We start from the raw sequence: 27,256 nt of genomic DNA on the forward strand, positions 1-27,256 counted from the left end.
AGGAATTGAGTGGGGATTGCTTTACCCCTGTACCCTTTCCTCTCATAATCTATTGGCAACGTTGGCGAGGGGGTTCGTCGCAACTCCCATCAGAGGTACTACCCACCTCCAACAACCATTGTACTGCATAAGAAACATAGGCACCTCTGCTGTCATATTTCTTCCTTAGTTGTTTTCCCCCTAACTTTAAAAATTTCTAAAAGTCCCAAATGTTGTAACCTTTATTCATAGGGAAGTTGTGCCATCTTGTTTGCCCTTTCTAAACCCTTCCGTGCTTTGCAATGTCTTGTTTTTTTTAAGGTGAGGTGGCCGGAACAGCAACACACTAACTCAAGTGTGATTGCACCATAGATTTGTATAACAGCATTGTGCCAGATATGAGAAAGTTGTGACCCGGCAGATGGAGGGCTCCCAACTCCCAGTCAATGGTCAGGGGTGATGGGAGTTGAAGTCCAGCAACTGGAGAGCCTCAGCTTCCCCAACCCTGTTAAATGCTTGGTAATTTTAGCTTTAATAATGTTTTTCTCCAGTTTCCCCAGATCAGATATGAACCTAAGTAGCCTGTAATTTCCCATATCTCATCTGGATCTGATTTTAAAACTGACCACTTTCTAGTCCTTGGTGTGTGGAGGCTGATCTTAGGGACAAGCTGAATATTTTTGTTATGAGATCAACAATGTTCTTTAAGGATATTAGGGTATATGCCTTCTGGAATGGATAAATCTGTCAGTTTTAAAATTCTCAGTAGGTGTTAGAATTCTTGTTGCCATCAGTTGCGTAAGTTCCTCATTCTTTCCTGAGGAACTAATTTAGGTACAGGGATCAGCCCCACCCTTTCCACGTGAAGATATTTGCAAATAATTAAGGGCTGCCAGTTTTCAAGTTGTCAATATAGGTCTCCTAACCTGGTATCTTGTCACCATTAGATGTGTCAGTTTGTTTTTCCTGAGGACGCTACTTTACATACAGGAATCTGTGCTCTACCTCCCTCTGAGGAGACATATGCAAAGTTCTGCAATATTAACTTCCTCCTTTAGCGTCCTTCTGACTTCCTTGTCTTTGAAAGGTCCAACCACCTCCCTGGCTGCTCATCTGCTTCTAATGCAATTATTTTGCTGTTGTTCTTCAGCTAGATAGTACTTACTTACACATTCTGCATCCCTTATAGTCTTATTGGATTTCTTTTGCCAACATTTCTTCCTTTTGGAAGAAATGAGGTCTTATGAGGTTCCATAGCACTTATTCCTAGGTAAATGTAATAGAATTGCAGCCTTAAATACGTGTTGTGAGTAGGAAAACAGATGTTTCTGGAGGTTATGAGATACGGCTGGCTTTCCTTGACATATACACCCTTCATCAGCTAAGTGCAGAAAAGCACGCATGGGCAGCTTGTTATGGAAAGATAAGAATGTAAATTCACCAGTAGACAGGAGGAAATCTCCAGTCCTATCCTATGATTGGAAGAAGCCCCAATATACTCTATTAGCTATGAACAACTGAGTGGCCAACTAAAAGGAGCAGAACTGTCGTTAGTAACCTGTGTCCATACAGCAGAAGGGAGCCCAGGAGGCTAGCTTATTCCATGTCAGGCCATTAGTGAATATATTCCATTATTGGCTTCAGTGGCAGCTCCAGAACGCGGGTGACGACCATAGCTGCCAAGTTATCCCTTTTTTAAAGGGATTTTCCCTTATGCTGAATTGGCTTCCTCGCGAGAAAAGGGAAAACTTGGCAGCTATGGTGACGACGCTGTGGTCTAAACCACTGATCCTCTTGGGCTTGCTGATCAGAAGGTCACTGGTTTGAATCCCGCGACGGGGTGAGTTCCCATTGCTCTGTCCCAGCTCCTGCCAGCCTAGCAGTTCAAAAGCACAGCAGGGCAAGTAAGTAAATAGGTACCGTTCTGGCGGGAAGGAAAATGGCGTTTCCGTACGCTCTGGCTTCCGTCACGGTGTCTTGTTGCGCCAGAAGTGGTTTAGTCATGCTGGCCACATGACCCGGAAAGCTGTCTGTGGACAAACACCAGCTCCCTCAGCCTGAGAGATGAGCAAAACAAACCCATAGTCGCCTTTGACTGGTCTTAACTGGCCAGGGGGCTTTTACCTTACCTTTTACCTTATTGGCTGCAGTGACCTTTCAGGATTATTGTGGTATATTTCCCAGACTTTTTGTGATTTGGCAGGGAATCAGAGAGTCACCTGACCTTTTTGCATGCTAAGTGTGTGCTGTAGCACCAAGCCATAGACCTTCCCTACAAGGAAACATTTCTTGGAAGTTTTCTTGCCAAACGTTCACTAGGTGCCTGCTTGATTCACTTTGTTGAATTTAGGCTAAAGGTAAGGTCTAAACCACTGAGCCTCTTGGGCTTGCCGATCAGAAGGTCGGTGGTTTGAATCCCCACAATGGGGTGAGCTCCTGTTGCTCTGTCCCAGCTCCTGCCAACCTAGCAGTTCGAAAGCATGTCAAAGTGCAAGTGGATCAAAAGGTACTGCTCCGGCAGGAAGGTAAACGGCGTTTCTGTGCGCTGCTCTGGTTTTGGTGTCCCGTTGCACCAGAAGCAGCTTAGTCATGCTCATAGCTGTCAAGTTCTTCCTTTTTTAAAGGGAAATTCCCTTATGCTGAATAGGTTTCCTCGCGAGAAAAGGGAAAACTTGACAGCTATGGTCATGCTGGCCACATGACCTGGAAAAACTGCCTGCGGACTAATGCCGGCTCCCTCGGCCTGTAAAGCGAGATGAGCGCCGCAACCCCAGAGTCGTCTGCGACTGGACTTAACTGTCAGGGGTCCTTTACCTTTTTAATGAAACATTGCTGGCCAAAAGATAGGGCATGAGGAAGGGCTGGCAATAAATCCATACTATGCCTGGCATGTGAAGGAAGTCTCTTTCTCCAACAGCTGTTTACAGAGCCAGGAAATCAATATCCTGACACAGCTTGCGAACGTAACAAGGTTTTGTTTTGCCACAGGGAGAGGGAACCATCCCTCTCATTTGTAAAACTCTTTGACATATAATTGACAGGACTGTTCTAAGACGCACCCATTCCATTTTATGTACAGAAGCCAACTAGACCGAGACAGCATGGTTAATTATTGTCAAAGTAGGCAGGCTATGTTAGAGGGGTGCAAACCTGACCATGTGACACACAGCAGCTGTTCTACAAAACATCACTACCCAGCATCTGCGCTTTTGAGGCAGGTGCCTCACTCTGCCCAGTGGTAGAGATGGCTCCAGTTGTTGAGGCACAGGCTGTGGCAGAAAGGTAGAGATTTTCCCCAAGTCAACTGAATCCCCCCCCTCCCATGTACAAGATCACCCACACAGTTCAGTGGTGCAAACTACCCTTTCTTAAGTCTCCTTTCAATGCAAATAGTATAATTAGAAGAGAGACAACCAAAGGTGCTATGTAACAAGGCTGGACTAGATGAATCCCAAGCAGGAATTAAGATTGCCGGAAGAAATATCAACAACCTCAGATATGCAGATGACACAACCTTGATGGCAGAAAGTGAGGAGGAATTAAAGAACCTTTTAATGAGGGTGAAAGAGGAGAGCGCAAAATATGGTCTGAAGCTCAACATCAAAAAAACCAAGATCATGGCCACTGGTCCCATCACCTCCTGGCAAATAGAAGGGGAAGAAATGGAGGCAGTGAGAGATTTTACTTTCTTGGGCTCCTTGATCACTGCAGATGGTGACAGCAGTCACGAAATTAAAAGACGCCTGCTTCTTGGGAGAAAAGCAATGACAAACCTAGACAGCATCTTAAAAAGCAGAGACATCACCTTGCCGACAAAGGTCCGTATAGTTAAAGCTATGGTTTTCCCAGTAGTGATGTATGGAAGTGAGAGCTGGACCATAAAGAAGGCTGATCGCCGAAGAATTGATGCTTTTGAATTATGGTGCTGGAGGAGACTCTTGAGAGTCCCATGGACTGCAAGAAGATCAAACCTATCCATTCTTAAAGAAATCAGCCCTGAGTGCTCCCTGGAGGGACAGATCGTGAAGCTGAGGCTCCAATACTTTGGCCACCTCATGAGAAGAGAAGAATCCTTGGAAAAGACCCTGATGTTGGGAAAGATTGAGGGCACTAGGAGAAGGGGACGACAGAGGACAAGATGGTTGGACAGTGTTCTCGAAGCTACGAACATGAGTTTGACCAAACTGCGGGAGGCAGTGCAAGACAGGAGTGCCTGGCGTGCTCTGGTCCATGGGGTCATGAAGAGTCGGACACGACTAAACGACTAAACAACAACAACAAGGCTGCATTTTAGACGGTGTTAAAGCATGGGTGCTGACTCCAGGCAGAAGTATATAGCCGACTAAGCAGAAGGACGCTTAAGGACTATTTTGAAAATGGAATTTTGTTACAAGGATAAAGCACAAGCAAACACCATTATATTCAGTGCGCCTCTGCTGGTATGTCAGTTGGCAGGTGTCAGATTTGATGCTCATTTTATCGCAGCTGAAGCGTTAGACTGAGCGCCAACATTTGCATACAAACTTCATAGATGATGAAGAACTGATAATACACCAGTGACTGTGGGCAATCCGTAAAATGCAGTGTATGTAAGATTTAAAGGGGACATAGAACTATAAATTATTCAGCCATTTGCAGAATTAATCAGGCAGCACTTGCACACACCTAAGAATATATGCTAATATTGCTTTGAAAATCTAATTAGATTAGAAATACATTGATTGTATAAAATAATAATCAATATACGTTTATCTCTTCAAACTTGGGAAACTTGAGTACGGATAAAAGTGAATAAAAAACACCATTTTGTCCTATGTAACCTTACTTTTGTAGAGAGCAGATTTTGTGCTAATGTAGACTGAAATGTACTGGTCAATATGGCAAAGATTTCTATCCTTCTTTCAAACCTGGTCAAGAGAACGAGAGAACTATAAAGATCTTTGAATGAGGTCCCAGCCCACTGAGATCCTATCATGAAACAACCTGTTGAAGTTTTTTTTTTCTTCCCCCTTTTGTGTTACTGTTTATAGAACCAATTTTGATGTGCTTTGTTTTTGGAGGACGCCTATTTCTGTGCACCCAGGCACTTGCTGGTTAAGTGGCTGGCCTATTATAGATTGTGATGCATTTTATTGTGTGGCTTTTATTGGAATTGTGAACCTTCCTCCCCCAGGCTTGAATGGCAGTAGAGAAGCATTTTACATATAAGGACAGCACTGGCATACCTATCTTATCGGATTTTAAACTGGCTGCATAATACATGATGACCTTCAACTCTTGATATTATGCAAGACTAATCTGAAACAATTGTTGCCTTGCTACTAGCTTCCAAATTTTCAAGGATGCTTTAGTTACCTTTTTACCTAGTTAGGTGTTTAGATGAATAATGGCTCTCAATTGGGAGTGATTCCTAGAAGGGAGACTTAACCCTCAGGCCTCTTCATATGAAAAGGTGTCGTTGTTTAGTCATTTAGTTGTGTCCGACTCTTTGTGACCCCATGGACCAGAGCACACCAGGCACTCTTGTCTTCCACTGCCTCCCACAGTTTGGTCAAACTCATGTTGGTAGCTTCGAGAACACTGTCCAACCATCTCATCCTCTGTCATCCCCTTCTCCTTGTGCCCTCAATCTTTCCCAGCATCAGGGTCTTTTCCAGGGAGTCTTCTCTTCTCATGAGGTGGCCAAAGTATTGGAGCCTCAGCTTCAGGATCTGTCCTTCCAGTTAACACTCAGGGCTGATTTCCTTAAGAATGGATAGGTTTGATCTTCTTGCAGCCCATGGGACTCTCAAGAGTCTCCTCCAGCACCATAATTCATACGGAAAGGTATCCACCCCCAAAAGCTAGTACTCGGGTTGCAGTTCTACACATAATTACTCCCTTCCCTTGCATCCTGCTGAATTCTGTGGGATTTCATAGGACTCTGCTCTACATACAAATTAATTGATCTCAAGTGTAGAATCAGTTCCAGCAGTCTAAAGAGCTCTCTTGTCTGGTTCAACATGGACAGATTTTGTCTCTGTTTTTCTGTGGCCTGCTTTGGCTGCCCTGCTGAACTGGCAACAAGGTACACTAATATTAAAAACAATTTATGATGGACTGCCATGTTGCTACCAAAAGGAATTGGGGATGAAGATTGGATAAGCTTGGCAACTCTACTCTCTGCTTCTTTAGTCACATCCATTTAGGCCAAACACAGGACTCTAGTTATTCTAGCTTGGATTTCTTTTCTAGAGGCAATCCACACCCGCTATAATAGGTATCAATTAATCAGGCTGCAGTGGGATTTAGGCAATTCTTTTGTTGGGTTGGGATCATTAGGCAATCTTGGTTTTTGGCCCACGTTATATTAAACCTGTCCTTTGGGTTTATTTGTTAAATATGTAAACCATCATTCTACAGGTCTGATTGAGCAGAGGGGAAGCAAGGTTTCTTTCAGACACTTCTTGTACCAACCCCTCTCATTACATCAACTTTTCCAGATCACTACAGGAACTCAAAATAGTGCACAACTTTGCTTCCCGCCTTGTGTCATTTCTTTTTCAGATTCTAAGAGGAGCAGGGACTGCCTTCCTACTGATTTTTCTGGAAGCCTTTACGGCTTAAAGAGCACAGTAAGGAAAGCAAGTTAAGCATCCCCCCCCCCCTTTCAGTGTCCAAAACTGGCACTTTATGCAGCAGTGCCATCTAGTGGGCACTTTGTGAAAATACAACCACAGATATCAATTGTTGACAAGGAATAAAGCAGGCATCCCCAAACTTCGGTCCTCCAGATGTTTTGGACTACAATTCCCATCATCCCTGACCACTGGTCCTGTTAGCTAGGGATCATGGGAGTTGTAGGCCAAAACATCTGGAGGGCCGCAGTTTGGGGATGCCTGGAATAAAGGAAGCCAATCCGGATTTACCAAAGGGGTTCTGCTGATTTTCACTTGCTCCCTCACTCTTTTCGGGTAAACCAGGCGAAGGCAAACTCTGCCCTCCAGATGTTTTGGGACTACAACTCCCATGATCCCTAGCTAACAGGTCCAGTGGTCAGGGATGATGGGAATTGTATTCCCAAAACATCTGGAGGGCCAAGTTTGCCTATGCCTGGGCTAAACCCTTGCTACTAAGGTATTACTCTGATTTGAACATGTCTGCTAGCCACATAGAATAAATGTCCTCTCGAGTGGAAGGATTTTAAGATAATGTAGCCTAGGTATGAAATACTGCTTTGCAAGCCACCAGTTACGGAGCAATTTTTGTTTCAGCTGCCAAGTATTACAGCATATGCAGAATGTAGCTCATGGTAAGCTAGTGATCCAGTAAGTTAACCAGAAATATTAAGTTGTCTGCCTGGGTGTCATATGTTAGCTAGTGAAGATACCCTTGTCATAGAAGGGAGTGTTTTGAAACTTTTAGGCGCCAAAGGGCAAATCAAAATAGAGCAAAGTATCGAGTGCTTTCGGCAGGGGTGTGCCCACCATTTACCGTCGAAATAGGTGGTTACTGAGCATGGTCCAAGTTCTATAGGTTGGGGTGTGTATGCCAAGGGATCATGAACTCTCCATCCCCCCGCACTGGCCTTCCTGTTCTAATGTTAGAAAGCTTGGCATCTTCCACCACAAATGCACTTGTGGGGTTATGGCTCCTTGAGATTTGGGAATTGACAATTTCATTTAGCCTCTCTTCACCGGAGCCTCTGAAAATACGCTTGATCTCCTTACCAGGAATAAGTGGACACTATCACCAGTTCTTAAGCACATTCATTTGCTGCCTCTGCCAGTATTTCCAAGTGTCTCATTTACATCTGCCCCCCCCCCAATGTATATTGGATTAGACCATTGGGAGCTTTGACTACCATTAAGCAAACACTGATCATGTCAGGGTTTTCTTCCAGACGGGTGGTCCCTAGGGTGGAAATTTCCACAGTATACCTAGGTATATGGAATTTTCCTATGCCCATCCCGCAGGGCAAATCACATTTCTAGAAGAAAGCCGTAGATATCAGATTATGGCTGCAATCCTAGGAAAACGTATTTGGAAGTAAAATCCTATTGAGATGAGGACTGCTTAGTAAACATGGGTATATCTGGTCATAAAGATGATACTGTTGTCCAAATTGTAAGAGAATTTGTTATTGAGGAATTCCTGGTTTATTGAAGTAAACTCCCAACATTGCTACCAGATCAGGTCTGCTGCTACTAACATGTTAAGTTTTTATTTCTGTTTTTTTCCGAAAAACTTTCTATATTCAGTTTGCCTAGCTATACCTTCCCATGCTGATTCTGTTGCCACTTTCAACAGAAAGTAAAGGGTTGACTCAAGGTTTTAAGGGTTAACTAATTCATGTTAATTAAGTGACTTAAGAATTTATAGCTCTTGCTGTCTCAGTAGAGCTTAACAAAAGAAACACAAAATCAAAGTGTTTCCTAATATTTGGGGGTCACCTCTTGAACCAAAGTGGCCCTCTAATCAGCCCAAATGACTGGGATGTCCCTGCTTTGATGCCACCTTTCATTTTGCAAAAGGGCTTGTGTTCAGAACCATCCAAGTCGCTTATCTCAAATCGAAATAAAGGAGAAAGTTCATCTAATACACTGATTTTTTGTTGTTTACTTACATTAAATACATTGGTAAATCAGCAGTTGAAATTCTGTTACCATGATTGTTATTTTAAATGCAATGTAAGAGCTTTCTCAAAAGAAAAAAGAAAAAAAGAAAAACCAAACTGTTCAGAAGAGTAGAGTAAGCAGAAGAGAAAGGGTGTGGTTTTTAATAGGAAAAAGCTGCAGTGTCCTCACTTGGTCTAGGAACTAGCCAGGAAGCAGTAACCAAAGTTTGTGAGCAAGATGAAAGCATTAGGTTTTTTTTTTTGGTATTTAAATGCAGAATCTATTTTTGCTTTGCCATGAGCCGAGAGCAAAACAGCACCTTAGCTTTGTTGGAATGAGATGGGGCATGCTTGTTCCTGCTCCTAGGTCCTTCTGGATGGCTACGAACATCACATTACATGTGCATAACAAAAGATGGAACTCTCCGTGAAGTAGGTTTTAACAGTGAATGCAGCTGAAGGCGCAAGGCTCCATATTTCAGGGTTCTCCCTCACACAGAGCTCCGCTCTTGAGACACAAGTGAAGTTTGAGAGCACAAAACAAATACTGAGGAAGTGCTACGGCACTCCCGAAGTCTTTATCAACACTGACATCAGAAATTCCATGCACAATTGTGGCGTGGAGCAACTCTGCACTCGTGTCAATTGGTTGAGGCAAGTGACAGCACACATTACTTCCAGTTAACTTAGATTTTGAGTTTTCTTGCTCAAAGCCTTGTGTAGACAGATTCGTCCAGCTCCTTCCTTAGTTGCTCCCAGTTCAAATACAGCCACCGGTAGAAGGCCATTTCAAAGGCAGCAGAATAATGCCACATGCTGTCAGCAGTGCAGGATTTAACAGTTTCAATTAATGACTAAGAGCAAAGCCCTGGAAAAAAATGCACAATCTTGCCTGAGTGAACATCAGCCATTTAAGTTGCACTGGTGAATGGGAGTAGGCAAGCAAAACCTGCATCAAGTCACAGGTACAAGCATGTGCAAAATGAGTGCGCTTCAAACCATGCTGGGGAAAATAATGGGAAAGGGTGTGCAGGTGTGTGTGTGTGTGTGTGTGTGTGTGTGTGTGTGTGTGTGTGTGCTGAAACATAATCCGCCCCAAGCTCTCCCACAGTAATATTCAACCATATGTGAGAAGTCTGCATGGGGTAGCCAACAGAGTACACCCAAGAGATGTTTCTGTGGGTAGCCAGCTGATTCGCTGCCAAGATGTGGACAGCACTGTGGAACTCTTACATGTTAGAAGCTGTACTCATGCCTGAGGCTTCAAGAAAAAAAATGCAGGAGGGATGGAGGTGGGAAGGTGCTATTTACCCTGGTGAAGGCCACTGTCGGAAGAGGAGCCATTTCTAACGGAGACGCTGGGCTGCTGCTAGCTCTTCAGAGAGCAAAATGTGGATGAGAGATGGTAGCATGCATTGCCTTTACAGGTCAGCACTATCTACAGCTAAATTTAAAAAGCTATTACTTTGTTTAGCTCATAGCAGGGAAGTAAAAATCCCGCAACCACCCGCCCCCTTTAATTTATACAAATTTGTGCTGTACTATTTACAGATGAACACAAACAGGGCACAAACACTTCTCGAGTTTAAACAGCCCTTGGGGTCTGAGGGGGTTGAAGACAGAAGGTGCCGCTCTACCGCTCTAGACTGCCATCTCTCGACAGCTTCCTAGGGGCAAGACTGGGTTTGTACACATGGGGGTTCTGCAAGGGTATAGGAAAAAGCCAAAAGGCAAAGCTGGGCGCTCCCTGGCAGGAAAAGGGGTTTAGAAAGTACAGTACTGGTCCTCCTACTAGCAGCTCTCCTCCCATCTAGCATGTTGCCCTGTTTCTGACTTGCCTGCACCCGCAGCCCCAGGCTTCTCCCAAGGATCCAATGTCCTTTCTCCTTTTGGCAACTTTGCGCAATGTGCAAGGCTGTGCATACAGGTGCAGGCAGAAGCTCCCAAAAGGAAACTTCAGCAGGCTCCTCTACTGTATCCCAGCTGAACAAAGGGAGCTTGGCATTCTTCTTTCAGACAGCGGGCCACACCCATTTTGAGCAGAGAAGAGAATCTCTCTTAATGGGACTCCTGATAACTGAAGCACAACCTGCAAACAGCAGCCTGAAGATTAACACAACAGGAGGAGATACAACTGCCTTTTTGACTTGGAAAGCTGGTCTTCTGCAGGTCAACGTTGCCACTCCTCTCCCTCCGCTACACTATCCCGGCCGCCAAAACTTCTAAGGCATCAAAATCAAGGGCTATCTGAGGGTTTGAGGAAACAAATTCCGATATTCTACACTCGTACACTCATGATTCTCAGATTTATGTGACTGACACCAAGGGCCACATTCAGGTCATAGCAAGCAAGACACGAGCGAAAGTTCAGATGCAATCTTCCTCTCCGACCCAGCCACAAAAGGCTGCCCTGGAAAAAAAAAGATAAATGAAGGACACTGCAGCTTTTCCGAACACCGGGAAAAAAGTAAATTAAAAAAAAAACAACAACTCTGGGAGGACCCCCTCAAAAATGCATTTTCTTGAGGGAGCCCATTCAACCTTGCTCTTAAAAATGAATCTACAAGAATTAAGATCTCCCTCGGTTGCGACCCTCCCCCCCACCCCACATAGCATTAAACAAAATAAAGGGAGGTGGAGGTAAAAAGAGGGTGGATGTTACAGGACCAAAAACACAGAGCAAAGACAGTGGTGGGGAGGGAGGGGTGGGGTAGAGAGAAGAGAGGAAATGTTATCTGGAGAAAACAGAGCAGGGGAATCAGAGTAATTAGGTAGCTATTTGCACCTATAATACAAAGTGAAGAAAGAGTTTGTTTTTTGGAAGTTAAGTCCCCGGTCGGTCTATCTCCACTTTCCTTGTGGGTGGTGGTGGTAACAGACGTCTGGTGGTGGTTTCTGAAGCATTAGAAGTGCAGTTAAACGGAGCTCTTGGGAGAAGGGAGGGAGGGCGGCTTCCAAGTGCGCCGATGCTGTTATTGGAGGTGAAGTGTGGTGTGGTGGGGCGGAAATGGAGGTTATATCTTATCTCTCGCCGGCTGCTTTAATGCCACCGTTTAGTTGCTGCAACACTGGCTCTTGTTCTGCTGGGACTGCTCGTGAAGGTCCACCCCTCGATTCCGACCCACGGCACCCCCTGTGCTCTGGGGCTCGCTCTTTGGCAGCTTCTTAGCTAGAAGGAGAGAAAAAAAGATATGCGTTGGGTGAGGGGGAACAGTTAACTTGCCGGGTTCATCCCCCTTTGGGATTCAACAAGAGGAGTAAAGTTCGGAACAAGGACAGTTCGGATATGCAGAAATCTGGAACTCCTTGATCTCCTAAAGCCTTCCCAACCCACTTATTTTTAATGCTCCAAATGGCAGATGCAACAAGCTGCCTGCAGTTCTTGTATTGCTCAGCTTTCGTACCATTCATGTTCTGTTTCCTTAACAGTGGCTGACAAATCTCTATTATAGTTCCACCAAGGTAACTACAAATATTGAAAGCAAGGTAGGTTTGAAAAGTGACCGTTTCAATGAACCATAGAGTTCTGCAGAAATATTTCACATTCCTGCTAAACTGGATTTTTTAAGGGGGCTGGCTTGTTCTAGGAACCTCCCCCCCCCCAAGTGGAGGAGTGGTGGGGGCTATGGGGGTACTTCCTTTACTCCCCCCTCCCCGGCCGCCTCCAAGAGTCTGAATTTGGACTTGCCAGTTGGACTAGTTGCTCATACACGATAGTTTACCCAAAGCAGATGAGAAATGCAATGGTAAGCCTGAAGTGCAGGCAAAAAGCATGTAGCATTGCCACTGGTAATAGCCAGCAGTTTTAGGCCACTCTCCTAATCCAGGGCAGGGCTATGTGTTGCAACTTCTATTTAAAGATGAATATGCAGGTAGAGCCAACTCATCCTACAAAACACACACTGAGGAATCAAGGGAAAAGTTCTGAGTTCTAAGTCCAACCGATGATTGGTGATAAAAAATTTAAAGGCGGCAGTGGGGGAGGGGGGGTTGGTGGGGGAGGGAGTGCAATAGACCACAAAACATGTATGGAGCAACAGCTATGTGGCTCCTATTCCTCAATGGTTTGGCTACAGCAGTTCATATAACGGCCAGCAAAATAAAGTAAAGGAAATGGAGAGGCAGGACCCGTGGGAAGGGAAGGCTAAAGCGTTCAGAGATGCAGAGTGCTACCAAGTATAATGTTCAATATGAGGACCCCTACTAGCGTCAGTGTAAATAGGCAGGGCTTCTTGCACCCATGGAAGTCCCTGGAAAGTATCACCACCCATTTCAAGACTTTGATTTCTTTGTAAAATATCCTAATGACGCATTACCGTGAAACCCTCTTTGAAAATATTTATGAGATTGCTCTGCGATGGCCAGAAAGTACAGTACTTGTGGCCTTTATGCTGGTCATGTTTTCATTCTTAAGAACTAGGAAAGAATGGAAAATAGAACGAACACAGCTTGATACCCATCAGTAGCAGCACTCTTAGCCCTGTTACCGAAAACGGGTGTAACCAGGTTATTTATTTCAGCATTTGCCAAAATTTGATGTATGGTAGACCAGGCTCGTGCTGGGAGGTAGCAGCATGGCAGAAAACTCACCAAGAAAAAGGGGAGACGGAAGAGAGAGAGAGAGAGAGAGAGAGAGAAGGAAGCAGCATCTTCTGGACACAGAACCAGGGTCCCCTCATACTCCCTTCAACCTGTATTAAAGGGCCTGCAGCCCTTTCCATCTGTAAGCAGACCTGCGGAGCTTCCACCCTGTCGATACAGCAGCCCAGAATGCCTCAGGTGGGCCTCAGTACCTGGGTGGGAGGATCTAGCCCAATACCTGCTCCAACCATCTGCTGCTGGGCAGTAACCCAAGGCAGCAGGAGGCTGCGGAACTCAGTGTACAACTTAAGGTGAAGCCACATGAATCTTTAGACAGTGCCCCGATAAAAAATGCATTGTAGTGTCTTTGGGTTACCTATCGCCAGGAAGAGATCGTTAACATTCATTGCTGTCTTGGCTGATGTCTCCATAAACAATAGACTGTTGTCATCTGCATAAGCCTGGGCCTCCTGCAAAGAACAATATATAGGTCTTACTTTTAGAACAAGACTGCATATTCTAGATTGCCCAGAACAATCTGGGCAGACAGGCTTGCTCAGGTTTTTTGTGTGTTTACAATACAATAAAGTACCAAAAGGCTGGACTATCTTGAAGGAGTGACCAAATGAGGTTGGGAAGTTTGGAGGGAGAGGAAAGCATATTCCTCCTGATACAGTGGTACCTCGGTTTTCGAATGTAATCCGTTCCGGAAGACCGTTTAACTTCCGAAACATTTGAAAACCGAGGTGCAAAGGGCTGCAATTTTAATGGAGAAAGCGGAAAAAACCTCAGTGGAAGCCGTTCAACTTCCGAGGTACGTTCAAAAAAGGAAGCAATTACTTCCGGGTTTTCGGCATTTGAAAACCAAAATGTTCGGCTTCCGAGACACTCGAAAACAGAGGTACCACTGTAGTATATTATTATTATTATTATTATTATTATTATTATTATTATTATTATTATTATTATTTCTCACCCACTCTTCGCCACTAGCTCCCAGGATGAGTTACAGCCATTTAAAAATACATTAAAACCATTTAAAAACAAAACATGATTTTTAAAAATAGGCCAGGCCCTAAAACTCTATCTCAGGTGTCAAAGGCATGGATAAAGAGGTCTTCAGCATGTGATGAAAACTATGCATTAATGTGTCAGATGCACCACTTAGGGGTGAAAAATCCACAGCTGAGGGGCTACCACAGAGAATGCCCTCTTCCGGGCTGGCAAACTATGGACCATTTCTTCCATCTAGAAGAAAGAATGGGCACAATGGACACCTGAGGGGTTTCAGAAGCTCTACTTACTTCATACTCTACCATGCGCTTATTGGCAAGATCCGCCTTATTTCCTGCTAAGGCTATGACAATGTTTGGGCTAGCTTGCCGCTGGAGTTCTTTCACCCATGTTTTTGCTCGTGCAAACGTTTCCTATCGGAAAAGGAGAGACCAAAATGTCAGGTGTGCAGACAGAAGGGCCCAGGATTCCTATCTTCAACCAACTCACCCAATGTGCACCAGCAGGACGTTAAAACAAAAGGCTTCTTCCAACTGTCACTGCAATAGTCTATTGGTGGACATGCAGGTTCTCGAGGACATAATCAGACCAAACATCTACTATCATTGCCATTCTTTTAGTTTATTACCCCACCACTCACCATAAGGCCCCAAGACGGGTTACCAGAACTGAAAATGCAACATTAAAAACAACTGACGACCACAAAAACAGGGTGGATCCTAAAATTATACATCTCAGGTGGCAAAGGCCTGGGTAAAGAGGTGCATCACCTCCAGCCCATCACCACCTCCAAGCACTGGTCTGACACCACAACTGCTTTCCCCAATACAGTACAGATAGAACAGAAAGATGGAGTTGCGTGTCATCTGCCTGTTGATGAGACTTTGCTCCACATCTCCTGATGACAGCTCCCAGTGGCTTCATACAGATCTGTGTTTCCCAAAGGGGGCGCTGGAAAAAATCTAAGGGGGCGGTACTAGCCTCGGGTGAAATTGGGGACGTTGAATAAAAATAAGGGGGCAGTGGGAGCATAAAGAAAGAAGAAAACTTTGAAAATCCATTCATACATGTTTCATCTGTTGTGTAATGATGCTTACTGCCAGGGGGCACCATTGTGGGTTGGTCACAATGCTTCCCCTGGATCCTGCAGTCATGCTGGAAGCGAGGGGTTTTCCTGGGCTTGGGTGAACCCTTTTCGGCTTCACCGAAAGCCTGGAAGTGGATTGCAGCTTGCCTGCCTATTTGGCCAATGGTAGATGGGCTGTAGCACTGTCCCTGTCCCTGGGGCAGATTGGACTGAGCTGATGGGCTTCACTCCGTAGTACACCCCACGGGTTTTAATAATTTTATAATTTCAAGCTTCAAGGTGTCTTATTCGCAACAACGGTTTCTCTGCTATGTTGTAGGACATACACCCTCGTGCAAATTAACTGAAACAAAGCATGTTTTCTATCTTACTCGTAATCCTGTACTCAAGACAAACACAAAAAGTCAGTTGATCATTATGGTGTCGGAAGCCTGCAGCTAATAGAAGGAATGATTATAAATTATACCTATCTAAAATTATTTGCCTTAAAAAATCCCCAACTACCCAGACCTCTATGAGGTGTTGATCATATTTATTCAAGGCACCAAGGAAATTATGTGTTGCTTACTCCAGAGCAAATGCAAACTTGTGGCTTTAACTTTTCAAAAAATAACAAATCAGCCACTAGACAGGAAGCTTGTTGAGAGCAAAGGTTTAATGTGAACAAGGCAATGCTTTGGGTCAGACAGAGGGTCTTACTTGGCAGCAATCACCTGGAGTTTCTAACCAATAATTGACTGTATTTAAGTCTTTAGATGGCCCTTGTTTTCAACAAGTTCCATCTGAAATGGGAAAGGATGCTCAAAGGAACTGAGGCAGCTTCAGCTGATAGACACTTCCGTTGTAATTGTATGAGGTCTCCACACTCTCGGTTTTAACTCTGATACTGCCCGTTCTCCCCAAAGGTTAGCTAACAGTACATGCTTACCTGGTTGGTTATGTCATACACCACAATGGCAGCTTGAGCCCCTCGGTAATACATAGGGGCCAAACTGTGGTATCTTTCCTGACCAGCTGTGTCCCAGATCTCAAACTTTACTGTTGTGTCATCTAGGCAGACAGACTGTGTGAGGAAAGCAGCTGCAAAATGAAAAGGTGAAGAGTTGGCTTAGGGAACGCAACAAAATAGATGCAATCATTTAACTTTATATATCATAATTACAGTGACTGAATTTTTACTATTGTGAACCAGCCGAATCACCCATGGGGAGACCAAGCAAAAAGTGTTATTAACCTGATAATATTCTGACCTCTAACAATCTGTTAAGAAGTCTCCAAGGCTGTACAAGCTTGTACAGAAATAAGCACAAACGCAAATATAAAAACTTTTCTCCTGTAAATATTGTGGGTTAGGGTTAGGCTTAGACATGTAGAAAAAACATATGGTACAAGTTCAAAGGACTGTACCATCATGAATGGTGGAAGAATCTAATGTCTGAATGTTACCTTACACACACACACACACACACACACACACACACACACACACACTATAGCATCTTCCCACCTTGTCCCCTACTCAGTGTTGAGTTGATGCGCGATTGCCCCTCAACCCCCAAATATCCCTGTCTCGCAGAAGGTAGCCAAACAATGATGGTATTTAGGGTGGCTGCTGGTGGTAAGACCTTAAAAGGACTCAGCAAAAATCTTAAGGAAGTATTATGGAGGAATTTAAGGGGAAATGCAGTCCATAGGCAAAAGAATACTGGTGTTGTATTACAGTGGTCTTCCATCTTTTGCAAGTGGGTTACATTCTGGGGATGGTGCCCATATGCAAAAACACATGTAGTTAAACCACTCTCTTGGTACTGCCCACCCACGAACAATCTTAGCTTCCAGAGCTGGTGCACAAAACAGGTCTTACCCCACAAGCAAGGCGGAGAGCTTTTAAGCTCTCCACCTTACTTACCGGCTGTCTGGCAGGGCTGTCTTGAGTTCCTGTGAGATCTCACCAGAGAGCCCCGTTAGCAAGTCTGAGAGATTAAAAGCTCTTTCTACACTGAGAAAACCCTGCTTTTAAGCTTTTTGCCTTTTGTGCATTTGTACGATTCCAACTGTTAGCTCTCAACTGCATAAAGTTGAAATCACGCAAGTTAAACAAGCACAAGTTGAGAGTCCACTGTACTGCATAAATACAGGTAAAGGATTCGAAAAGGGGTACGAGGTTTTATAGAAGTACTTCTGTGATCATTTAGCTTTCTGTGGTACGTTTAAAAAACCAAATCTAGAAAAGAACACTTTTTTAAAAAAAGAAACAGTGTTCTCTCTCTCTCTCTCTCTCACCAGTGACTGCATACAATATTTTATGGATAAAGCAAAAGATTATGAGTAGTCTGTAAAATGGGTGAAGGTAACTGGAATTAAACTGTGTATTAACTCAACAGTGGGGAACTGTGGGTTCATGTGCCTAATTAGGCCCACAAGGCCATTTGGGCAAACCATGCCCACCTGCCAATCACCTGACATCACATGATGTCTGACACAGGATAGTAAAGGGATTTTTCACCTCTAACCTAAGTACCAAAGCCCTAAAATCAGAGATAAGCCCTCTTTGAGAGCAAATAACAGAAGAGGTATCTTGTGCCTCACAAGGCTAAAATAAAAAGCTAAAATCCTTCTGTCTTCTCTTTAGAGAGTCTCCCTAAAGAGCACAAAAGCATCTTTCCAGTCACCACCAACCCAGCGCTGGAGAGGGCTAGAAATGCTTGTTTTTCACATGTGTGCATATGGTTGTGTCTTCCTGCCCATCGCGCGAGAGTGTATGCATATGTGCCTACAAGTATGTATGTGTGTGTGGAAAAGAGGGGAAGTGCACTGTTTGCCTGGCACTTGTGTGTTTGACAATTGGGGGGGGGCAGATATCCATGCACTTCCCCCCCTCTTTTTGTGTGTCTGTGTTTGTTCCAATCTGGTCCTCAGGCTAAAACAGGTCTCCCCCCCCCTCTTAAGTATATACTGTTTTAACTGCAACTATTGGGGGGGGGCTCACTGTATTGTAACAATATGGGTGCATTTTTAAAAAACAAAACACCATTACACTAGTATCTATGACTTAAAAAGGTAAAGGGGCCCCTGACTATCAGGTCCAATCATGTCCGACTCTGGGGTTGCGGCGCTCATCTCGCTCTATAGGCCGAGGGAGCCGGCGTTTGTCTGCAGAAAGCTTCCAGGTCATGTGGCCAGCATGACAAAGCTGCTTCTGGCGAACCAGAGCAGCACACGGAAACGCTGTTTACCTTCCCGCCTATTTATCTACTTGCACTTTGATGTGCTTTCGAACTGCTACGTGGACAGGAGCTGGGACCGAGCAACGGGAGCTCACCCCCTTGCAGGAATTTGAACCGCCGACCTTCTGATCAGCAAGCCCTAGACTCTGTGGTTTAACCCACAGCGCCACCTGGGTCCCTATCTATGAATTAGTGATGCCTATGACCTGGAAGCTATACGCCGGCTCCCTCGGCCAATAATGCGAGATGAGCGCGCAACCCCAGAGTCGGTCACGACTGGACCTAATGGTCAGGGGTCCCTTTACCTTTACTTTTTAATTGCTTATTTAAGACCTCCACCCAAAAGAGCAATGAAACCATGACGCTAACAGCCTTTCAAAAAGCAGGTTCAGCTAGTGGGGTCGGACTATCACCCTTACCACCTGCAGACCTCCAGAGGGCTACTGAAAGGGTAAGCAAGCACAGTAAGCGGCTACACTTTGGGATGAAGGTGCCAGGAAGTGCACCCTATTTGAAAGTGGATGACTTTGCCCTGGTGGAGTTTGTTATGCTGGAATCCAAAGGTGCTTTCCTAAAATTTAGGCTATCGATTTTCCTCCCACGAAGAGATGCCCCCCCCCAAGAAAACTCACCACCTATGGTGCTCTCCTGGTATTCGTGGAACTGTCCCTTGACAAAACGCAGCACCAGGCTGGACTTGCCTACTGCCGATTCGCCCAGTAGTACTAGCTTGAACTGACAGATCTTGCTGGCTTGCGACTGACCATTCGGCCTGGCAGCTCCTCTGCTGGTCATGGCCTGGATTCTAAGAGCGGCCTGTGCTCCAGCCAATGCAAAAAAACTACCAGCCACCGATCAGACTTTGTGAGTATAGGAGCTTTTGGCCTGGAACAGGTTGACAACTTCGCCCAGCAACTGTGAGGAACTCCTTCTGGGGAAAAAACAGAAAAAAAACAGATTGATGTGCTGTGCTGGACAGGTGAAAAACACTGAAGGCTTGGGATGTAGGCACAATAAAGACAAGTGAAAGGTATTAAGTTGAATCGAGCAGTAAAACTAGCTTCAGTAAAAAAACTGAGCAATTAACAACAAAAGCATATTTGGTTCCTCAATTTGTGAAATGGGGGGGGGGGGGGAAAGCAGCCCTGCCATTGAAGGGGGATGTGTAAGATAAGCATGTTCTTTAAAGAACAACAATATTTAGCCCAGAATCAGCACAGCAACCTGACACCTGACCAGACAAGTCACAGACACACTCTATTCAGCAGGGAAAGAGTCAGATTCCTGGTTATATGCATTGTAGCTAAACGCAGCATTTGGTGATTGTAATGTTAAAACACCAAGAACGAACTTCAGAGCTGTTATTTTTTTTAAAAAACAACCACACACCAAATCTCCTAGAGCAAACAAACCCTCCAGAATTAGCCTTGGAGGGGAAAGAACTCCCATGTGCAGTGAAACGCTGTGATCCATGAGTCAGCAACTACTGCGGATGTCTTTCCTGCTCACATTCTTCAAGACGTAGCAAGCAGCTTCTGAACTGGATTTTTCTTCACATCACATGGCACCAAGAAGAGCCAGGGCTACAGGGACAACACCCCTGACCTGGCCCAGAACGGTATATTACAACAGTGCTTAACATCTCAATTTCATCATGAGTTTGGACTAAGCTGTCAGTAAGGTGTACATGCAGCTGTCTGAGGTTCACAAGTATAACTCATCAGCTCAATGCTTTTCTTCAATGAAGATTTTCTTCACACCACAGGCCTGCTTTACAGATTATTCACTATGGATGGGGGGGGGGGGAGAATAGATGAACATCACAAAAGATACCAGGGTGAAGATTTCAAATTCCTAGGCTATAAGGCAGTTACCGAGTCGTGAACCCGAGCGTCTTTTGTCCCAAATTGGGAAGATTGGTTTCATTTGCTTCCCAGCGCACCAATAAATGGCCCTGTCTCCCACCATACATTTTCTGAAACAGATCAATTGGTAAGTTAGAAGTAAAAATGTGTGACACCACACAGACATTTGCTGGTAGCAAAGCAGACGGTACAGTCTATCTCAGCGTTTCTCAACCGCTGTTCCACGGCACACTAGTGTGCCGCGAGACGCTGGCGGCGACGAGAAGGGCGATTTTGCAGCTGCAAACTCCACCTCCCTGGGCGTCCCATTTCTTCGCCCCTTCTAGTTTCCACAGACCAATCAGCTTTCATTATTTCCATTTTCCCCATGCCTCACGTGACAGGATCATCCCAGAATCCTTTAGCCAAGATGGCAGCCCCCAGCAGCTAATAGTGCCGCACGTGTGTCTCTTTTTTGGAAAATCGAGCGGACTTCAAGTAGCTACTTTTAAAATATTCAATCTCCATCATTCAAAAGGTAGTTTGTTGCTAATTCACGGAGGCATGAAGACCAAATCGTCCTCTCACAAGTCCGAGAACACGCACAGGGTAAGATACGGGACGGCGGGGTCGGGTGGGGTGGATCAGAAACCCGGATCTTTTAAGAACTCGGCAGCGCTGACCCGCCGGAAAGCAATATTTGGCAAGTGTTTCTTACAGTCATAATTATAATATAGGGCGGCACAGAGTTAATTTTTAAAACTTTTTTAATGGTGGTGTGCCTCGTGATTTTTTTCACGGAACAAGTGTGCCGTGGCCCAAAAAAGGTTGAGAAACACTGGTCTATCTCCCTGTTTTGTTTACCGCCTTATATTTTGGTAGTATTTTGGATTTTAAAAAAGCAAGATCATAATAGCTCATAGAATCCTTTATTTCAACATGGAGATGTAACTGGAAGCAAAGTCCTAGCCACCCACCCTTAAAAATGAACTCCAATAAAACATTAAGTTTCTGGCAGGTAACAACTGAAATCTTAACCCATGACACACAAGCTTCTCTCAAGGCTAGCCACCTCTGACAAGCTTCTTGTGTTGGTTGACATTTTTATTTAAGCCAGTTTTGAGCAAGAATATAAAAGCAGCAAGTTAATTCTCAGGAATCTTCAATCACTACTGCATTACTAACCCCCGCTTAAAAAAACAATAACCCAGGAACTGCAGCATCTTCAGGGAAAGGCTGAAACATTTCCTAAAGTTTTCTAAACATCAAGTTTTGCTTCCTCTTTTTTAAAAGCAGAATTCTGGGCCACCCAAGGTCTGCATTCAGACAACTGTACATTATCTTATTAAGCTAATTATGTATGAGCTTCTTGCTTATGGCAAACATCTCCTCCACAATGAGCAGCAATTAAAAGCGGCAAATACGTAACTAACCATAGCTTCCCATTCCATCTGAACAAGTCAGGATCTTAACTCAACTTCAAACTCAGCAACTTTAAATGCAGCAAAACCCAAAATTTGGCCAGAAATGTCATCTAGGATTCACCTAGATGTTCTACGAGTCAAAAAACAAATAAAAAAATAGTTATTCACACAATCCAAGGCTGCAAAATGGTTAAGACAAATTATCCAGAGAAGTCCCTCTGCACTATGCACCAAGATCAAATGTGGAACACAGTTAAAGCCTGCAGCACAGACTTTCACTGGTAGCAAAGCAAATAGCGGTAGTATGTATTTAGATTTAGTTTTGCTGAATCTGCTGAACATGGGAAAACGCGTCTTTCCTTTTCCAAGAACTCTCTTCTGAGAGTGAGAGTGAGAGAGCGCAGTTGAGCAATGACCTTGCAGACATCCTGCCCAAGCTCCCTGGGAAGAGCTCTGTGCACTTCTAAAGAAGCAGTTTGCATAGCTGCTCCCTGGCTGTTCGGGGAAGCTTGCTGAAGTGGCACACTGCACTGTTTTATGCAGAGCTCCTTCTCTCCCAACATGTATTTTCCAATATGCACCCATAGAACCAGAGTATTGCAGAGTTGGAAGGGACCCCCGAGGTTCATCTAGTCCAGGCATCACCAAACTGCGGCCCTCCAGATGTTTTGGCCTACAACTCCCATGATCCCTAGCTAACAGGAGCAGTGGTTGGGGAAGATGGGAATTGTAGTCCAAAACATCTGGAGGGCTGAAGTTTGGGGATGCCTGATATTTCCAGGGGTCAGCAAATTTTTTCAGCAGGGGGCCGGTCCACTGTCCCTCAGACCTTGTGGGGGGCCGGACTATATTTTGGAAAAAAATATGAACGAATTCCTATGCCCCACAAATAACCCAGAGATGCATTTTAAATAAAAGGACACATTCGACTCATGTAAAAACACCAGGCAGGCCCCACAAATAACCCAGAGATGCATTTTAAATAAAAGGACACGCTCTACTCATGTAAAAACATGCTGATTCCCAGACCATCCGAGGGCCGGATTTAGAAGGCAATTGGGCCGCATCCGGCCTCCGGGCCTTAGTTTGGGAACCCTGTTCTAGTCCAACCCCCTGCAATGCAGGAATTTCAACTAGATCGTAATAGAATCATAGTCTCTTCCTTTGCTTCACTTGCATATTTGTAAAGGAATCTCAAAAACTTCTAAAAGCAACAGCACAAGCCGTTTCCTATAAAAGGAAGACAAACTCAGATATGTGCTCCCCCTGGAACTTCTGAGAGCTTGAGGAAGTAGGGTGCATGTAAACACTGGTGTTCGTATTGGCGATTATGTTTCCTTGAGCTGGCGTGGCTGAGCCAAAATGGAGGATGTGGCAACAGCAGTGTAACAAAACATTTGGCATGCCCTTGTCTCTTGCATCTCCTGTTGACTCTGCTCACCCACCCACCATCTCTGTTTAGATTGCAAGCTCCTAAGGGCAGGGATCTATCTTTTGGGCATGCAAAGCTCCCTGTACCCTAATATCATCATCAAAATGCTGATCACCCTTCTATGCAATTTCCTTACTGTGAAAACTGTGGGTTGCACAGCAGATATAAATTTTGTACAGTATATTGGAAATGGGGAAACATTGTATACAATCAAATTTAATTTAATTAGTTTTAATAATAATAATCAAATTTTATCATGGTGATGAAGAAATGGCAGAAAATGTCCAGGATAAGGTGCTGCCTAAAACATTTGACCAAATGCCCCTTTATAATGAGAGATCATGGGGAGAACACTACCTGTTGCCAAGGGTGTCCAGCAGTTTTTGCATGATAAACACATGCAGGTACTGTTTGAGTCGTTTCCTACCCAAAGGATTGTACAGCACCGATATACAAATGAAGATTAAAATTAAGGAGGGTGCAACTAAAGCTTTAAACCAAGCCGTTGACCTAAGTTTAGTATATTGCAAACTGTTGAGAACAGTCTCGCAGTACTATTTCTTGAGGTTGTCAGCAATATTAGGAAATAAGAGTCTAGCTAAATAGAAACCTCTTTTGCAATTTATGTTTTGCTCCAATCAGGGCAAAATTATTGTTTCAGCAATCTTTCAGGTGCCATAAAGATTGGTTTTCAGACCCTTGATCATCTTGGTTGCCCACCTCTGCACACATTCCAGCTTGTCAATATCCTATGATTCTATGGACACTATGGTACCACTTGAGACAATCTGCAGCACAATCTCTTCCTCTTTTGGTAATTTATTTCCAACGAGGCTTCGTGATTTCACAGTAAAAGGCATTTTAAGGGTGCACTACTCCCTGAGAATATATTTAACCCGCCCCCCCAAAAAACCCATTTCCATTTGCAGGATAAATCCCCGTAATACACATCAAAGGCATAACCTTATTGGAAACGCTTGTACTGCAGTGTGTTTTCTGTACATTGAAGTATTTTTCTGCTTACAAGGCCACAGAGGATGAACTGGGTGTTTGGCTCCTAACTTTAAGACACCCGTAACACTTCTATGTTACATGATCAACCAAAGCAGAATACTTTATGTTGTAAGGTGATGAGTTTTTTAAACTTTGTTTCTGCCTAAAACAAAAAGGTATCTACACTCTACAATCCCCTGCCCCAAAATTGATCAAGTAATAAAATGCTATCACTAGAAATATTTTTCAGCAAGCTTCTTAAAAGACATTGCCAAAGACAGAGACACTAAAAAAAGACCAAACTAGCCCACAAATCCATTTTGTGGACTTCCAAATGCTTTCCTTCATATATGCGGAATGCTTTAATCTAAGGTTACCAGATATTTTTCAATGAATCCGGGGACACTTTTCAACTTCAGTAGGAATGATAGGATTTTGTCAGGGGACTGATTTGTAAATCCCGGGACTGTCCCCGGGAAATGGGGACATCTGGTAACCTTACTTTAATCTAAATTTATACTGTTGCTCATAAATATTTTGCAGTAGCTTATTTAGTAACAGGCATGCATTCTAGCAACAATTAAAGTGTTCAAGAGAACCTTAGAAGATCAAGAATAGGTTGACATCAGGAGATCTTCCCTACATAGCAAGAGTGCTTTTGGGAAGTAGTTTTCTTCATACCTTGTGTTTGAAGGGCACTCTCCTAAGCAGTTTAATCAAGCAACTTTAGAGGTGACCTGATTAAGGAGACGGCATGTGTAACAGGGAAAAAAGCACTGAGCACTGAATAGAAAACTGGCAAAACAAGTATTTTCGGCATAGCCTAAAGTCGTAGGCAGGCACATTCCAGTCAGAAGTAAGGAGCAGACCAGAAGTGCGTTTATGAACAAGCCATTTGTGGAAAGAATAAGTTTCTGAAAGCCAAATATACATTTGTTGGCGAGTTAAATTACTGGGTTAGCAATGACATCTAGGCAAGTTCAGTTGTCACGAGAAGTTTTACTATCAAGTACAGTATATTGTTACTTTGTTCACAAAACCCGTAAGCTCCTTTATGCAGTTCAATAAACATGTACCAGAACAAAGTCATCTTTCTCCAAACCTGTCAAAGGAAACTTTCTAGAGCTTCCTTTCTGCACTGAAGGAGTTTCAACACAGTATCTAGCAAGGCATTATTGTCTCCTTTTCCTATTAACAAGGAGTGCCAACTAGCTTCACTGGCTGCTAAGGGAGATCATGCTTGACACCATGGTAGAATGGAAGCATATTTAAGAAATCAGTAGCTGAGAATGATTGGCAAGGACCTGCAAGTATATAGCCTTGTCAGCATGTAGTAGATTGGGGTAGGTGGGAGAGAGTCCAAGTCATCCCTCTTGCTTATGAAGTTCAACAGACTGCCTTAGCAAGTGATAATCCCATCTTCATCACCCACAGGATTGTGGTAAGAGAAAGATGGAAAAACATGAGCTATGTTAGGATGATGGACTTAAACTGTCAGTCTGATCTATCTCCAACACCGACCATGCCAGAAGCTCACAAGCAAGACATAAAGCCAGTTGTCCTTTGTTTGTTTGGTAGAATTTATAAACCGCTTAATCCAAAACCCAAAATAGTGTATAAAAAAATCCAAAACATACAAATAAAATCAGCAACATTAAAAAACAAGTACAGTGGTACCTTGGTTTATGAACTTCATCCGTTCCGGAAGTCCGTTCTTAAACCAAAGTCTTCTTAAACCAAGGCGTGCTTTCCCATAGCAGCGGGGGGCTCAAATTACAAATGGAACACACTCAACAGGAAGCGGAACAGCTTCTTCCAAGGCAAAGTTCACAAACCAAAACACCTACTTCTGGGTTTGCAGTGTTCTTAATCCAAGTTGTTCATAAACTAAGCTGTTCTTAAACCAAGGTACCACTGTAAGCATAACTACGGGAAACTTTAAGTATATGACCATGAGTTTGGGAAGACAGGTGGAACACAAATATGCCACTAGTTCACTACAGTCACTCCTACTGTGCTAGGCTTGCCCAATATTGTTACAACCGACTTTGTTCAATATAATATCAGAATCAAAGAAGAGAAAGGAAAATTGGTACATCCTAGCTTCCACCATAGGTTATCCAAATGTACAAGTAATGTTACCTGAATCCAGGATGGTACCATACAGCTTGGAATAAGGGGCATTTTAGAAGTTGGTTTCACACTCTTCTGTGAACAGCAATTCACAAAAGTACTAGGCATGGACTCCAAGCCTGATTGCACCTGCCTGCTCTGGCAAGTAAAAGAATGAAACTGTTAACATGAGGCTCACATAGGCTTTGAGGTTTGTTTGTGCTGCTAATCATCCAAATTCTAAAGGTGTGGAGAGAGGAAACTAGAAAGTCACTCTTTAAAAGCCTTTAAGGGTGGGTCCAATGATGTTACCTTTGCTAATCAAACAGGCTTAAAATCAAAGGGGAAGGCTTGATCTCTCTGAAGTCCTAGGTCAGTCTGGCGCAAGTGTTTCCAATTTCAAACTGCTGCCCTGAACTGTGAAAAGCTACATAGACAATGAATAAAAGTAAGAGTGAATGAAAAAGAACCATGCATATTTCTCTCCTTCAAGTCAACAAAAGGAGTTTAAATTTAGAAGACCAAATTTTGAAATTTGCAGTTCTTTAGAGGGGAACAGGATGGCCAAATATTAAGCTCTCTGGTACCTGGCGGTTCATTCTGACAACCTTGGACATCACTGTGATCTGTTTTTCCTTTACAGCACACGTTGAGATCAAGATCCCAGTGGAGTTTGAAGTCATTGCTAACCAGCGCTGAATGGTGAGGGATTGGCTCACACCCACACACCCCGGCACTGAATGGTCCTTAATCTCCTACAAGTGTGTAGTGTCTTTCAGTTTTAGAATAATGTGACAGAGAGTCAAACAGGGCTGGTCAATGTTAGGTTTTCAATATCACGATGTATCACCAGCAAAACATCGTGGTTTGGCGATAAACCATGATGTTGAAACAAGCTGCACTGGCCTCAGCTGGTGAGGCGCTGGGAGAAACTGCCTGGGCTCTTTAAAGATGAGGCACTTTAAGC

At 44.0% G+C, this 27,256-nt stretch overlaps 1 protein-coding gene across 4 annotated transcripts in view; it reads right to left on the reverse strand.

Moving 5' to 3' along the window:
* Positions 1 to 8,554: 8,554 nt before the first annotated feature.
* RAB5B (RAB5B, member RAS oncogene family) overlaps positions 8,555 to 27,256 on the reverse strand; it is a 28,987-nt gene continuing 10,285 nt past the window's right edge. For 2 of the 4 annotated variants that reach the window (XM_035103941.2, XM_035103940.2), the window contains exons 2-6: positions 19,117 to 19,415; positions 16,186 to 16,337; positions 14,461 to 14,583; positions 13,533 to 13,626; positions 8,555 to 11,744 (exon numbers count right to left, since the gene is read on the reverse strand). In XM_035103941.2, coding sequence (XP_034959832.1) covers positions 11,629 to 11,744; positions 13,533 to 13,626; positions 14,461 to 14,583; positions 16,186 to 16,337; positions 19,117 to 19,279 — 648 coding nt within the window. In that variant the 5' untranslated portion in view covers positions 19,280 to 19,415 and the 3' untranslated portion in view covers positions 8,555 to 11,628. The remainder of the gene's footprint in view (positions 11,745 to 13,532; positions 13,627 to 14,460; positions 14,584 to 16,185; positions 16,338 to 19,116; positions 19,416 to 27,256) is intronic. The other 2 variants (XM_035103939.2, XM_035103942.2) reach the window with 1 other exon arrangement.

This window comes from Zootoca vivipara, chromosome 2 (assembly GCF_963506605.1).
Source record: "Zootoca vivipara chromosome 2, rZooViv1.1, whole genome shotgun sequence".
NCBI classification, from domain to species: domain Eukaryota; kingdom Metazoa; phylum Chordata; class Lepidosauria; order Squamata; family Lacertidae; genus Zootoca; species Zootoca vivipara.